Source organism: Colletotrichum spaethianum, assembly GCF_022836535.1.
Source record: "Colletotrichum spaethianum MAFF 239500 DNA, contig01, whole genome shotgun sequence".
Taxonomy (NCBI): Eukaryota; Fungi; Ascomycota; class Sordariomycetes; order Glomerellales; family Glomerellaceae; genus Colletotrichum; species Colletotrichum spaethianum.
This window is the reverse complement of record NW_026054771.1, coordinates 2,115,800-2,128,414: the sequence shown is the minus strand read 5'-3', so window position 1 is coordinate 2,128,414 and position 12,615 is coordinate 2,115,800. Positions and strand designations below refer to the sequence as shown.

The 12,615-nt window shown below is 49.1% G+C and overlaps 3 protein-coding genes across 3 annotated transcripts; 1 reads left to right on the top strand and 2 right to left on the bottom strand.

The window, feature by feature from the left end:
- Positions 1-1,351: 1,351 nt before the first annotated feature.
- ColSpa_00581 (putative NADP-dependent mannitol dehydrogenase) lies at positions 1,352-2,384 on the bottom strand (the record flags this gene model as incomplete). The annotated part of the gene is made up of 4 exons (XM_049266793.1): positions 1,352-1,821; positions 1,878-1,961; positions 2,037-2,113; positions 2,185-2,384. 4 exons carry the CDS (start codon positions 2,382-2,384, stop codon positions 1,352-1,354), a joined length of 831 nt encoding a protein of 276 aa, XP_049122750.1.
- Positions 2,385-3,811: 1,427 nt separating this feature from the next.
- On the top strand, positions 3,812-4,573 carry ColSpa_00580 (uncharacterized protein; the record flags this gene model as incomplete). The annotated part of the gene is made up of 1 exon (XM_049266792.1): positions 3,812-4,573. One exon carries the CDS (start codon positions 3,812-3,814, stop codon positions 4,571-4,573), a length of 762 nt encoding a protein of 253 aa, XP_049122749.1.
- A 1,785-nt stretch (positions 4,574-6,358) lies between these two features.
- Positions 6,359-8,522, bottom strand: ColSpa_00579 (alpha-L-arabinofuranosidase A; the record flags this gene model as incomplete). The annotated part of the gene is made up of 4 exons (XM_049266791.1): positions 6,359-7,645; positions 7,702-7,818; positions 7,872-8,333; positions 8,397-8,522. The coding sequence occupies 4 exons, from the start codon at positions 8,520-8,522 to the stop codon at positions 6,359-6,361; spliced, it is 1,992 nt and encodes a 663-aa protein (XP_049122748.1).
- Between the last annotated feature and the right edge of the window lie 4,093 nt (positions 8,523-12,615).

Below are 12,615 nucleotides of genomic sequence, written 5' to 3'. Positions count from 1 at the left end.
AGCAAGCTGTAACACCATCCAGCTTAGAACCACCAGGCCAAATTTGAGTTTGAGTTTGGCTAGCAGTTTGTTTGCCTGCATTCAATAGCTGATTCGACGGACTTCAAGAGTAGAACGCTGGCACGGAACACCAATCCTCCTTCGACTGCATCTCCAACATGCCAGCAAACACAAGCAGGCCATCGGGCAAGAAGAGCATGCCAACTCAATGCATATGCTTCGTCTTTGGAAACAACGGATGCATCGGATTGAATCAGTGGTCCTTCTCAGCCTCTGGCACAATTTGTGCGCCAGAGACTTTGCGAGGTCCTCGGAGCCTCTTCGCGTCTGTTAGTAGACGCCACTGCAGATATCAATCACTCTACACTTGACGACGTAGATAGCGAGCTCAACGGGTGTCTTGTCTCCGATCGGGAGTCCTTTTGCGCTTCAGCACCCCGTCGTCTAAAGCTCATCTTCGCATCAAGGCTGATGTGAATCTTACTCAAAGTGACTCCTGTCCCCATAGTCAAGACCGACAACAAGCCGTTCATTCATCTCGAAAGCCTTTTCTTTCCTCAACGGGCAACCGACGGGTATCCTTCTGTCATATCCACGGATGAAGACACCGATTTTCCCCTGATCATAAACGGCGGCCTTCTTGCCGTCGCTCGTACGAATAACAATGACGTCCTACCCCTCCGCCTTGCCCCTTATGACAAGCTACCTTGTGTTGCTAGGCTCACCAGTCTTGTACCAGTCACTGTTGATGTGACTGTTATCTTAGTCCCAGCTGTTAAGTGAGGAAAGTCATTGATGGACGGTCATCAGCTCCGTCGCTGCTCTCTTGAACAAGATTTTCCTCGTCAAGCATGTTGCCGACGTGCACCCGTCCTTTTGAAGACCGAGTCCATGGACCTTGTTGTCATTGGAGGCAAAGTATAGATAAGAAAGTTAATACGTTCTTTTGGCGCCTGTGGCTACTGGGTGAGATATGCTTTCCGCTCAGTAAGACGGGCTTCTACAGGGGTGCCGAGAAAGAAGAATTAAAGCAACATAGAAAAGCCATGGGAGTTGTGACTAGATAAGTATCAATTTGATAATCATTCATATCTAGTGCAATCTTAATACATAAGTGTAAGAATCTGCTGATTATATTTTATATTTTGGTACATGAGGTATGGAAGGCTTAGAACCTATATTGCCCATAGCTAGGCTGGGTTCGCTCTCTGTATTCATTGGGGAAAAGTACGATTACAGAAAAGACACAGCAATCTCTCAGAGATTAAGGGGTTTACATGGATATCGTATCATTTCAACGTCTTTATTTAAGTCTACACATTTCCCTGAACAAAATCCCGTTCCTAGCTGTCTAAGGCAAGACGTACCCACCATCGATGATCACATCACTCCCTGTCATGTAAGTGGAGGCGTCACTCGCCAAGTAAAGATATAAGCCTTTGATCTCCTTCGTGTGCCCTTGTCTGCCGAGCGCTGCCATGCGGTACGCTTCTTGCAGAGCCTGGGGACCAGCGCCCATCTTGGTGTCGAAGAAGCCAGGAGAGACAATGTTAACACGGGCAAACTCGCGCCATTCGCGAGCTAGCGACTTGCCGAAGTGTGTGACGTATGCCTTGGTTGCGTTGTAGACGGGTTGATCCACGGGCACGTTGACAATGTGGGCGCTCATGCTTGATGTGATGATGAGGTTGCCGAAACCTTGGTTCTTGAAGACTTCTCCAGCGTACTTGGAGCAGTAAACGATTCCGTCTACGTTTACAGACATCTGTTTCCTGTATTCGTCCAGAGTCTGCTCGAGAATGGGCTTCGAAATGGCCATGCCTGTCACACACTTAGCTCATTGCTTATGAGAACAATATGGGCTTTGAGCGACTCACCAGCATTCGCGACAAAGACATCAATCTTTCCAAAGTCTTTGACGACCTTTGCGATGGTTTCTTGGACTCCAGCTGCGTCGGATACTGTGTTTCCCAGTCAGCATCGTGTCCTGTCAATTGCCACTCGGGCCTAGCTAGCCCGATCTGACTGAAACTCACCATCGACCTTGTAGGCCGAAGTCTTCACCTTGTGTGTGTTTGATAGATCTTTTGCTTTTTGAATTGCGGCATCGTTCCTGTCAGAGCATTAGTCAAGAACATAGGCTTTGACGAAAACCCCGTCCTGTAATGACTAAGGGGGACTTACGAGTTGTACCACAAAGCAACGTTACCCCCGGCCTCGGCCATAGCCTCAGAGACCGCGAAGCCAATGCCATCTGCCGCACCAGTGACTACAATGACCTTGTCGGTAACACGAAGCTGTTCTAAGACGTTGGACGGGGTGTTGGGAAAAGGGCGTGGGAAGCCATCACGGGTCTTCTGGCAGTCTTCCGTGGACATGGACATCTTGTCAAGTTGCCTTATCAAATCGATTTTTGGATAGCCTCAAGGAGTAGTATCAAAGCTTCGCGCGATCAATAGAGTTGTGAAGCAGCAGTCTTTATTGAGAGAATCGGGACCACAGGTCTCCGCATCGGTGCGCTGTCGTCCGAAGGCGGGGACTCTTTGCGGGGTCATCGCGGCCCACTAGGACTGGATCATTGGGGCGGCACTGAGCGGTTGTGACCGTCGGCCGAAGGAATCCCGGCCGGCGTCCCCATCCAAGCTATGCCAATAAATTTGAGTTACGTCAGAGGCTCCAGTGAGTTCAATGTCAATTGAAATGAGTCTTGCGAGCATAATTCAGATGCGTAGATTTATTGACAAATCGACAAGCATTGGTATTGTGAACATGGCTTCTAAAAAAAAGTTAAAACCGGCATCGCATGTGACCAAGCCTCTGCTTGAGAAAGCTGTTACCAAAGAAACACAAAATATTGGTAATCTGGTCGTTTTGCCCAACCAAAAAGGTTGATACGGCCTTGAGTCAATCCAAATGGAAGCCCTCTGTCAGGGAAACAAAATTTTCCGTCGATCATACACGATACTCACGAGAAAGAGAGAAAATCGGCATCTTCAAGGCGCCTGTTGGCTGTTTCACTAAACATGTTTGCCAGCAAGGATGGTGCATCGTGAGGGCGTTCGTTTCATGTTTCAGAAGGAAACAACGATGGGAGGGAGCACGGGGAGTTGCAAGTTGCAGCCGGTCCATCCGTATCACGCGGAACCCTTTTCCGCCCGCCGTTTGTTGCACTGTCGCCCAGTGACGCCTTACTCGCCCAACCTACGGGATAGCCAATGCCGATTAAAACGTCCCCTGATAGTTCAGATGAAACTCTTTTCGAGGAAAGTTTCTTGACTAGATCTATCGAGATGACTCTCAACTCATGAAGAGAGAGGCTCCGATACTGTAAACTGCTGGTCACTATTTTCGGATGCCTCTGTGATTCAAGACAGTAACGTGTCCAAGAACAAGCAAATATATAAGCTAGATTGCAAGTCCGTCGGGCTTCAATCTCCTCCATCTCATATTGCATCTCCATTTACAAATCAACAAGCAGCGCCTTTGAGTTTCCATTCTCCAAAATGAAATCTTCGATACATCTACAGGCCGCCTGGGCTATTCTGGTTGCCGCCCTGCTTAGCAGCGTCCATGGTCTTCCTGGATCCAAGTCTCTGGACACAAGAGAAGAAACCCCAGCGGATGCAGCGAACAAAGTGCCACAGGGTATCACTCCAACCAATGATGGTTCAGTTATCTTAGATACTACTGAAACAGTGAAGTGAGTGCTCCTTCTCGGTTGCAAAGTTCCATGATCTGTGGAAATTCTGACAAAGCAATCAGTGACTTGAAGATACGCTTCCGTATCAGTGGCCCTGCCGGCGAGTTTACCATGGCTAGTAAAGTTCCTGGCGGTGGCAAGACAACTGGTGCCTCGGGCGACCTTGGCCTGAATGTCCTGCTTCACGGCGATGGCGGAGAGTCATTCTTCAAAATGCCGAACCAAGGGGTTAAGAACAACTTGGCCGGAGTGGCCATTTTATCACCAGACAAGAATCTCAACTGGGGAGGTGGAGAGGGTCTCAACCGCACTGATGGCGTCGCCCATGCGAAAGCTGTCAATGACCTCGTCTATCACGTATTGCCCAAGTATATGGCATTCAACTCCTCTAACGTCTACTTCACCGGAATCTCGGGCGGATCTCTATTGCTATCTGGCTTCTTTATCCCTGCTCATATCGGAAACTTTGCCGGGAACGGAGTGTTGTTGGGTTGCGGTGCCATGGAGCCTCAAATGGAGGTATCGAAGGCGTCCCGCGACGCCCTCACGAACACACGTATTCACTACCAGTCTACCAAGAAAGAGAACCAAGGTCTACGAGAATCAATTCCGGAGGCGATCAAGGCCTACGAGAAGGTGGTCAAGGAAAAGGGCTTGGAGGGCAGGGAAATCGATAAGCTCCAGACAGAAGATAATACGCCTGACGGGGGACACTGCGAATTCGATGGGAAAGAGTTTGATTCTGGTATTCAGCTCATTATCGACAACTACGATAAGATAATGCAGGGTGGAGACGGCAAGGTTCCAGGGATCGGTGAGGTGTTGAAAGGCGTCACCGATCACGAACTGAAGTTTTCGGAGGATAATCAGTAGGCGTTGATCATAACTCTAAATTACATTAAATTTATCGTCAAGAAATACCTGAGGAAATCGAGAAATGATTTAGAAATGCATAGGTCAAGCAGAACGAGAGAAATCAGCCGTACCCTCACGGCCATTTGCTACTCTAAGTTAAGTAGTTCATCATCCTCGAGAACATACCACCAGAGTCCCACTCACATGGAAACTAGTCTTGGTACAATGTACAGCAGGCTATCTGGCATCATTCACGCGCGAGCATCGTGGCCCAGTAGCTCCTTGCCAAGAGACAGACAATAAAGGCTTTTTTACTTCTGTTTTCCCGTAACAGTGATTAGTTTGGTGGTAGTAATTAATCTTGGGGGTTAGATAGCTACCGGATTACTACGTGGTGCACCAGGCCTATATATTTGACTGAATGGATGTGACTTGCATTCTTACGTACCGTCGTCAAGAGGACGAGGGCTGTTTGATCGTGCCCAATGCCTGACACCTTGGTGGTAAGTGCAGACATGGAAAGAAAAAACGTTCAGGCGACTCAAATTTAAATATCCCAGTTAACATAAGGACTTCTTTCCTCCTTTACCTTTCCTCTTCCTCCTCCGACCACTACTCTTTCCAGCTACTTGGGATGTCACTACCACTCTCAACCCTCGTCTACCGACGTTACCAAAGATTCAGCCATGGAATTTCTGTCAATGTCGCGCGATGAGGTTCGACTCCACATCTCCTTAAGCGGTCCCCCCAAGGTCGATAAAGTAACGGTTAGTGCCGCCATCTTGCGACATGACACTTCAGGTCTCAGCGTCCTTCTTCTTAAACGAAACCCCAATGAGAAGCATTACCCAGACGTTTTTGAGATACCCGGAGGAAAGGTGGATGCGACGGATACTACAGTTCGCGACGCTATTATACGGGAAGTTGCTGAAGAGACGCAACTGACGGTGTTGGACGTTGCAGCTTCGTTATCCCGCATGATGTACACCACTGAGAAGATATAGAAAACGTCTAACGGGGAAGGTAAAATCGTCAAGCGTCGCGCTCTACAGCTGAGCTATGTTGTCACAATAGCAGGGACGGACTTTCAGGTCAACAAAAAGGAGCACTCCATGGGAACTTAGGCGAGTCGTGATAGTCTGTATCAAATCCCTGTTACTTCGGAGATGAGAGCATTGGTGTTAGAAGTTCTGGAAATAGAGGAGGGTCGGTCTGCTATATAAACACTGGCGACCAGATGATGGGACGAAGCATTGGCGCTTGCACTAACACTGCTCTCCATGCTCACACCATGAATTATTTTACCAGCTCATAAGCAGCAATCTTAGGGTGAGCAGCTGGTTGAGACAATTGCACCCGAACCACAGAGTAGGGTGCCACAAAGGCGATCGATATAGAACTGGGCCCATATACAGAGGGCAGGAAGGAGTATGCAAACATGAACCTTGGGTGGTTTCAGGGCGGCTATGTTCCAGCTAATAGTTATGGAAGCGTCGGGTTACCAATGCAGATCATATCGATGTGAATCCGCAATTGGTCTTCATAATATTAACGAAAGTTTGCGAGCTGGTTTGCTTCGTAATCGTACCTCGACTCGTTCCATGTAGCAAAAGCCAAGTTCCGAGCGGCAGTGCAAATTGCGAGTCGCTTTCTTCTAGAGCCATCGCGGAGAAATCAAATCTAATATTAACAATTGACAGTTAATCATATTTGATTGTACATTATTCCGTCTAGTGTCTCATCAACAGCTGCCTTGCAAGCCCAGCAACGTCATCCTTACGTCTACCCTTTGACTATCATTTACTAAGCTTGAAAGCTTCTGACCGCCCGGGCGGCTTGGTCTTCACCGGTAGAACCCTCAGTGTCAAGAACAGCAACGCTAAGCTCGGGCAGACTGAAGGTGAAGACACCGTCCTTGTTGGCCGTGACAGTAGTAGTGTTGCTGGCGACGACGTTTACTCCGGTGTGGGGGTCGTTGTACGCGAACGGGTCACCGCTGGGGTTGGTTAGAACGGTCAACGAAGCCGTCGTGCCAGCAGTGACACCCTCAAACTGAACATTGATAGGTACATCGGCGCTGTCGGTGGTATTGTAAACGGCGCCCTTCCAAATCAAGCTGCCCTTAGCCTCGTTCTTGCCAGCGACCCAGTATGCGGGACCGAATTCGCCGACGGTAGGCAGGGTTTGTGAGAGAGGGTGCGCAGCGAAGAGCTCCCAGACGAACCAGCTGGTGGAGCGGGTGGTCAGGGCTGGGTCGGCGGCGAACTGGACGATGGTGACGGCCCACTGCCAGCGGTTCATGTTACGAAGAACAGGGGCGTAGAAGGTACCAGGGATGCGGTCGGCGTTGCGCTCGTAGCCAATCAAGGAGACGGCCTCACCAACGGTGCCAATCCACCAAGGAAAGGGCATCAGGTTGCCTTCCCAGCCGATACCACCGTTAGGGTGGGTGGCAGCAACCTCACCCACGATGTGGCCGATATCGTTGTCAAAGCGGTCGAACTCCTCAACAAGAGCATCAGGAGTGCGGTAAGGGTGGTAGTCACCGATACCAGGGGCGGGAATGTCGTAGCCGTCACCGTCGCTGGTGGCACCGGAGGAGATGACGGTGATATCAGGGTACTTCGCCCTGATGGCATCCATAAACATGGGGAAGCGGTACTCCTTATAAGAGTTCCAGCCGCCGGGGTAGCCAGCAAGCCAATCCTCATTGCCAACTTCAACATATTCCAGCGTGAAAGGCTCGGGATGACCAAGCTCAGCACGGCGAGCACCCCACTTGGAGTCAGCGGGACCACGGATGAACTCGATTTGGTCGAGAGCATCGTCAATGAAGGGTTGGAGGTCTTCTTTGGCAGTGACGTCGCCGTTGAGAGAGAGTCCAGCCCAGACACCAATGACAACATCCAGATTCATGTCCTTGGACCACTCGAGGTACTCGACGAGGCCCAACCCGTGAGTCTGCTGGTATCCCCAAACACCCTGGAAACCGGGACGGTCCTTGAGAGGTCCAAGAGTATCCTTCCAGTCCCAGTAGGTCTTGTTGTTCAGTCCTTCCAGCATATTACCGCCGGGGAAACGAAGTAGGCTCTGTTTAGTCATTAGAAATAAGTTATCGCCGATATAGATTAGAGAGGGCTTCTTACTGGATGCAGACCTGCCAAAGACTCGGCAATATCAACACGCAGTCCGTTCTTACGGCCCTTGTATGTGGGGGGGAACAGACTGATCAGGTTGAAGTGCAGCGAACTGTTGGCAGTGCCCTGAACATGAGGTGTTAGTACATACCGTGTAATTAAGAAGACCAGTCACATACCGCAGGATCAAAAGTGATAGCAAATGTGTTGTTACTGTTGGGAGCATTCTTCTCCGGGATTAGCTCGACCTCGTGCTCGACCCACTCGTTGGCCTTAGCCTTGGACTGGATCTCGACAGAGCCAAAGACATCGTCGGTCAGAGCAGACTGCAGGGAGGCAGTGAATACACCATCGTAGGTGCCCTTGACCCAGAAAGAACCGGTGTATTTCTGCACCTTAACATCCATGCCCCAGTAGCCATCATTCTTCAGGCCGATGGCCCCGGAGCCACTGCCTTTAGTGACTTGGACAGAGACGGGAAGGGCGGTGGAGAGGGGCTGGCAGAGGTTCTTGAGAGTCAGATTCGCGCCGTTGATCGGGTGCCAACCGTCAAGAGAGACGGGGAACTCGGGGCTGTATTGGAAAGCTCGATTACGGATCAGCTCAGCGTAGATACCGCCGTCACCAGAGTTGTTAATGTCCTAGGAGAGAGTCGTTAGGGAAAGTGACTCAAATTGAGCAATGTGAAACAAAGGACTACAAACCTCATGGAGAAATCCGTATTGATGACCACTAGTAGCATTGCCACCAGAGACCTTGACGGTGATATCGACAGCAGCAGCTGAAACGACGTAGGTGGCAGCTAGGATGGCCGACTTGAGCGACACCATTTTGCTTCCCGGTTGCTTGAGATTTGGGGTGCAATGACGCGAGGGTGTCGTGAGAGAGAAACCATCAAATGCGCCGCGGAGGGGTGACGATTTTATAAGCACCTCGAGCTACATAGCTGCATGGGATGATCAGAGCCAAAGCCAATGAACCAGGGAAAAGGTACCATCGTCGAGTAATGTCAATTGCAACATGCAAGATCTAGCCGTCCAAAGGGCGGAGGAGGAACACACTCATTTCGCGCGGGTAACCAGCCATTGGAACATCATCTCATGTAGTATACTCACTTCCTAGCTTACCCGATCACCCCGCACTCTACAGGGTCACTTTACGCAAGCGTCTTCGCCCAGACGGCTGAACCAATCTCGTAAGTCTTGTATGTCGGTGGCTTCAGGCCCGAGGCGAGAATTGCGGAAGCGATTCGCCCCGCAGCTTCTACAGCATATCAAGTTCGGCTCGGTTGAGATTTCGCGTGTTCATGTGTGATCAAGCAAGGATTCAAGATAGAGCAAGGTTGGGATTGGACGGTTAGAGTAAGGAACACCGTTACATCGGCCGCACCGGTTGATATCGAAGCGTCGTGCGCGAACGTGGGCGGACGACTTCTCCGCTCTAAGGTTATGGGGAAAGTCTGGAGGAACTAGGAGGAGTTGAGATGGTCAATGCGGTTGTGAGGGGGTGGAGATGAGGGGAAATTGGAGAAGGAGTGAGCCTCCGGGCTTGGTCAGGGATAATATCCCGGGTCCTCAGCGTCATCTACCGGACTCCGAATAGGCTGATGGCGCCCTCCGATTCGAGCGCATCGAGAATAACATCAGGGCACATTTTACCGCCAGAGCCGTGGGGACTCTGCCCTTGTGCACACACACTCCGTGCCTTGCGCTAGACGAAAGCGTGGTATGCATCGTGGCTTGGCCAGAGCACCTTTGGTTTGTGTGCTTGGTCCCGAGTCAGCAAGTTATGTTTTGCCTTGTGCCCTTTCGAGGCTTGACCTGCCTATTGCCCCATGTCTCATTCCCCGCAACACAAGACTGAGCCTTTGAAACCGGGTTGGACCGCTTCGATGCGATGCGCTCGCGACTGTGAAGTGCATCCACCATTTCTGAGCTTGGGATCAGCTACTTGCTGGTTCCTTCTTGTTGCTGCAAGGGCAAGCAGAACCCGCAGCCGTTCCCTAGTACCGTGACTCTTGGCCTTCTGACATCACTATTAGGCCCAGCTGCCCTCCACTTACCTACATGCGCGTCCAGACGGGTTCTTGCAGATGAAAATGCTGATTTGATTGCAAGATTTGGCTTGTCGGTGAGGCCGGATAAACTGCTTTATTACGGTCCTTGTGAGGTCGCCAATACCATTGTTGCGGGCAAAAACTCCGATCAGGGCTATCGTCTGGCATCCCATCTCGTGCGGCAAGACGTCAAAAATTCATGTCCATTCAAATATCCAACTTTTCTCCAAATATGCTTATTTCTAGGCACAATGTTGCGCAAGTAGTTCTCTGCAAAGATGAACGAAACATGTAATTGGCTTTACCCCGCACCAGGGAGAGTTTTTTGACGTCTTGCCGCACGAGATGGGATATTCCCATAGCCTCACAGCACTGCAGCACAATTGCACTTTATATGCCGTGATCTTGTTTTTTATTCAAGAAATTATTAAAGTGAGGAGTAGAGTTGGTAAGATTCATGGCGAATTCAACAGCGAAACCATTTAACTGGGGAATACGGCACAACTCAAAGCTCCATGACGGACGTTCTGAGCGTTAGAACCCGGTTTTCTCTAATATCGGGAGCTAGTATCTTGGTTGGGAGCATTTCCTACCGGGACATGTACTATACAATGTTCGCCAATGGAGTAGCATGGAGTCCAAGTGACCGACCGCTGTCTACCATAAGGTGTCGTGGAGCATACATGCAGTTACCATGGCGCCCATTTGAAAGTTTCATAAAAAAGCGAGACCGACCTGATACATAAGCAAAGGATAAGATTCCGTATCGAAGTTCGAAGAACAAACGCACAGGAAACCGCAAAGTTGGAGGGAATTTCATAAGGCTTCTGTGATTAGAATAACTTTCGTGATCAGTACCGTCCGTGGATGCCATCCCACGTAGCAAAGTGCAGTCTCCTACTCTTGAACTCTTTATGATAAGGATTAATAGATATCAGACTTTTAGGCAATCAGCTTCCTTCTAGTCATCGACCAAAATGACCAGGACACTTTCCAATCTTGGCGTTCCAATCTTCTCAGAAATCTACTCAACCTTGGGTCCTTTGTGCCTCGGTGCCATCTCTCTCCGTTGGCTTATTATCCTGAAATGGGGTGGGGTGACCAGGGCGATACTAAGATGCCTCACTCTTGATTTTTCCTTTCTGTCTTTGCGATTAGACAAGAAACCTTGGCCAGAGCTAACAGAGTAGGTAAAGCGTGGGCAGGCGAATCTGACTTGATCAATCAACAATCATGCATCTTCCACCGAACTATTCAGGGCCTTTTGTGATGGTTTACAGCCTGATTGTGATAACACGGGAATTTTGGGAGCAGTAGCCTCACTCAACAGCTCACTAGTGCTCTGATCAGGTTGTGCTACCATTTGACATGCTTTCGAAGAGCAGCGCTTGAAGGAAAAGTTATGGGTATGACTGGTAAGATACCCCTTAGTCTATCTACAGGCCATTAGGCCAGCTATATGTATAGCCTATCTGATGACTATTCCTTTGCCATGCTGATGGCCATTGGTATGGTGGTAAGAGTAGCCATTAGAGTAGTCATGTTATTAGACATTAGGATGGCCAATGGTGTAGCCATTTAGTTAGCCAGTCGTAGTCCACTAAGTAGGCCACCAATAGTCCAATCAAATGGCCTGTTCCGAATCAACTGGTCTCCCAGTCACCAGCCATCGCAATAGCTTCACAACAGTCATTAGGAGTTTCTACAAAAGGCGTATCGGAAGCTACTAAACAGAAGAATAATACATCGTCTATGATGCTAACTAATGATTAAAAAAGTACAAAGCAAAACGCCAAACATTGTCCTATTTAAGGCAAAAAGAGTAACTTAGACAAACAAACATTGACAGATTCATTAATAACTACAAGACCTCCCAAGCATCCTCCTCATTTACCTCAATTGGTCCTTCCTCCGTCTCTGCATCCGTCGCTTAAAGTAGTCGTGTACCGCCTTTCTCTTGCGTCTAGTCGGCTTCTTATATTGTCCTTCTGCATCATCCGGCCAATAGTCATCAATTAAGCTATAGCTACGCTCATCCTCGACCTAGAAGAGAGTTTCATAACTCTTCTACACAAGCTTAGTCACCACCATGTCCTCCAAAATTACAGCTAGATTGTCACTGCCAAGCTCCAAGCGCGTCTTAATGTTACCAATAGTCATGTCGCTAGTAATGTGCTTCATAGTGAGTCCGTCCTTGTAAATGGCAATCCACCGGGTCACGTCATGGTCCTGATGAGTGAACCACTTCTGGTAGCCGGCAAGTCGCAGGAGTTGACCCTCAATCTTGCGTGCGTCAATCGTGATGTCTGAGGGGTTGTCGATGAGCAGGCTTTCGTCGAGTTACGCCCTGATAAGGTAACCCTAGACAGACTTCAAGTAGGGGATACTGTATTGCTTTAATAGAGGTTGTTGTATTGTGTACCCACCGCACCGCTTAAGCCCTGATCACCGTGCACGCTTTCAATACTACAAGCAATATTTGACGCTGGAGATTTCCTGTACAAATCACCAACAGGCCCGTTAACCATGGCATATCACTTTGAGTATTCGGGGGTTTGGACGGCATAGACATGGTTCAAGTAGCTATGGAATAAATCATTACAATTTGGTTATCGCCCATCAGTACGTATAGCATCCACAATAAATTAGTCCGATTTGCAATCAATTCATAAGTTCTTCACACAAAGGGAGATTCAGTGGAGCTGGAGTTGGGAAAATAGCATCATGATATCCCAGCATATCGCACCAAGAGAGAATGCCTGCTGACGACCGAGTTATGTAGCCGAAGATACAGTTCGAGTCAGTATCAATCCAGGTAAATTTCAGAATATTACACCAAATGTAACCAGATGCAATTGCTAGGTTTA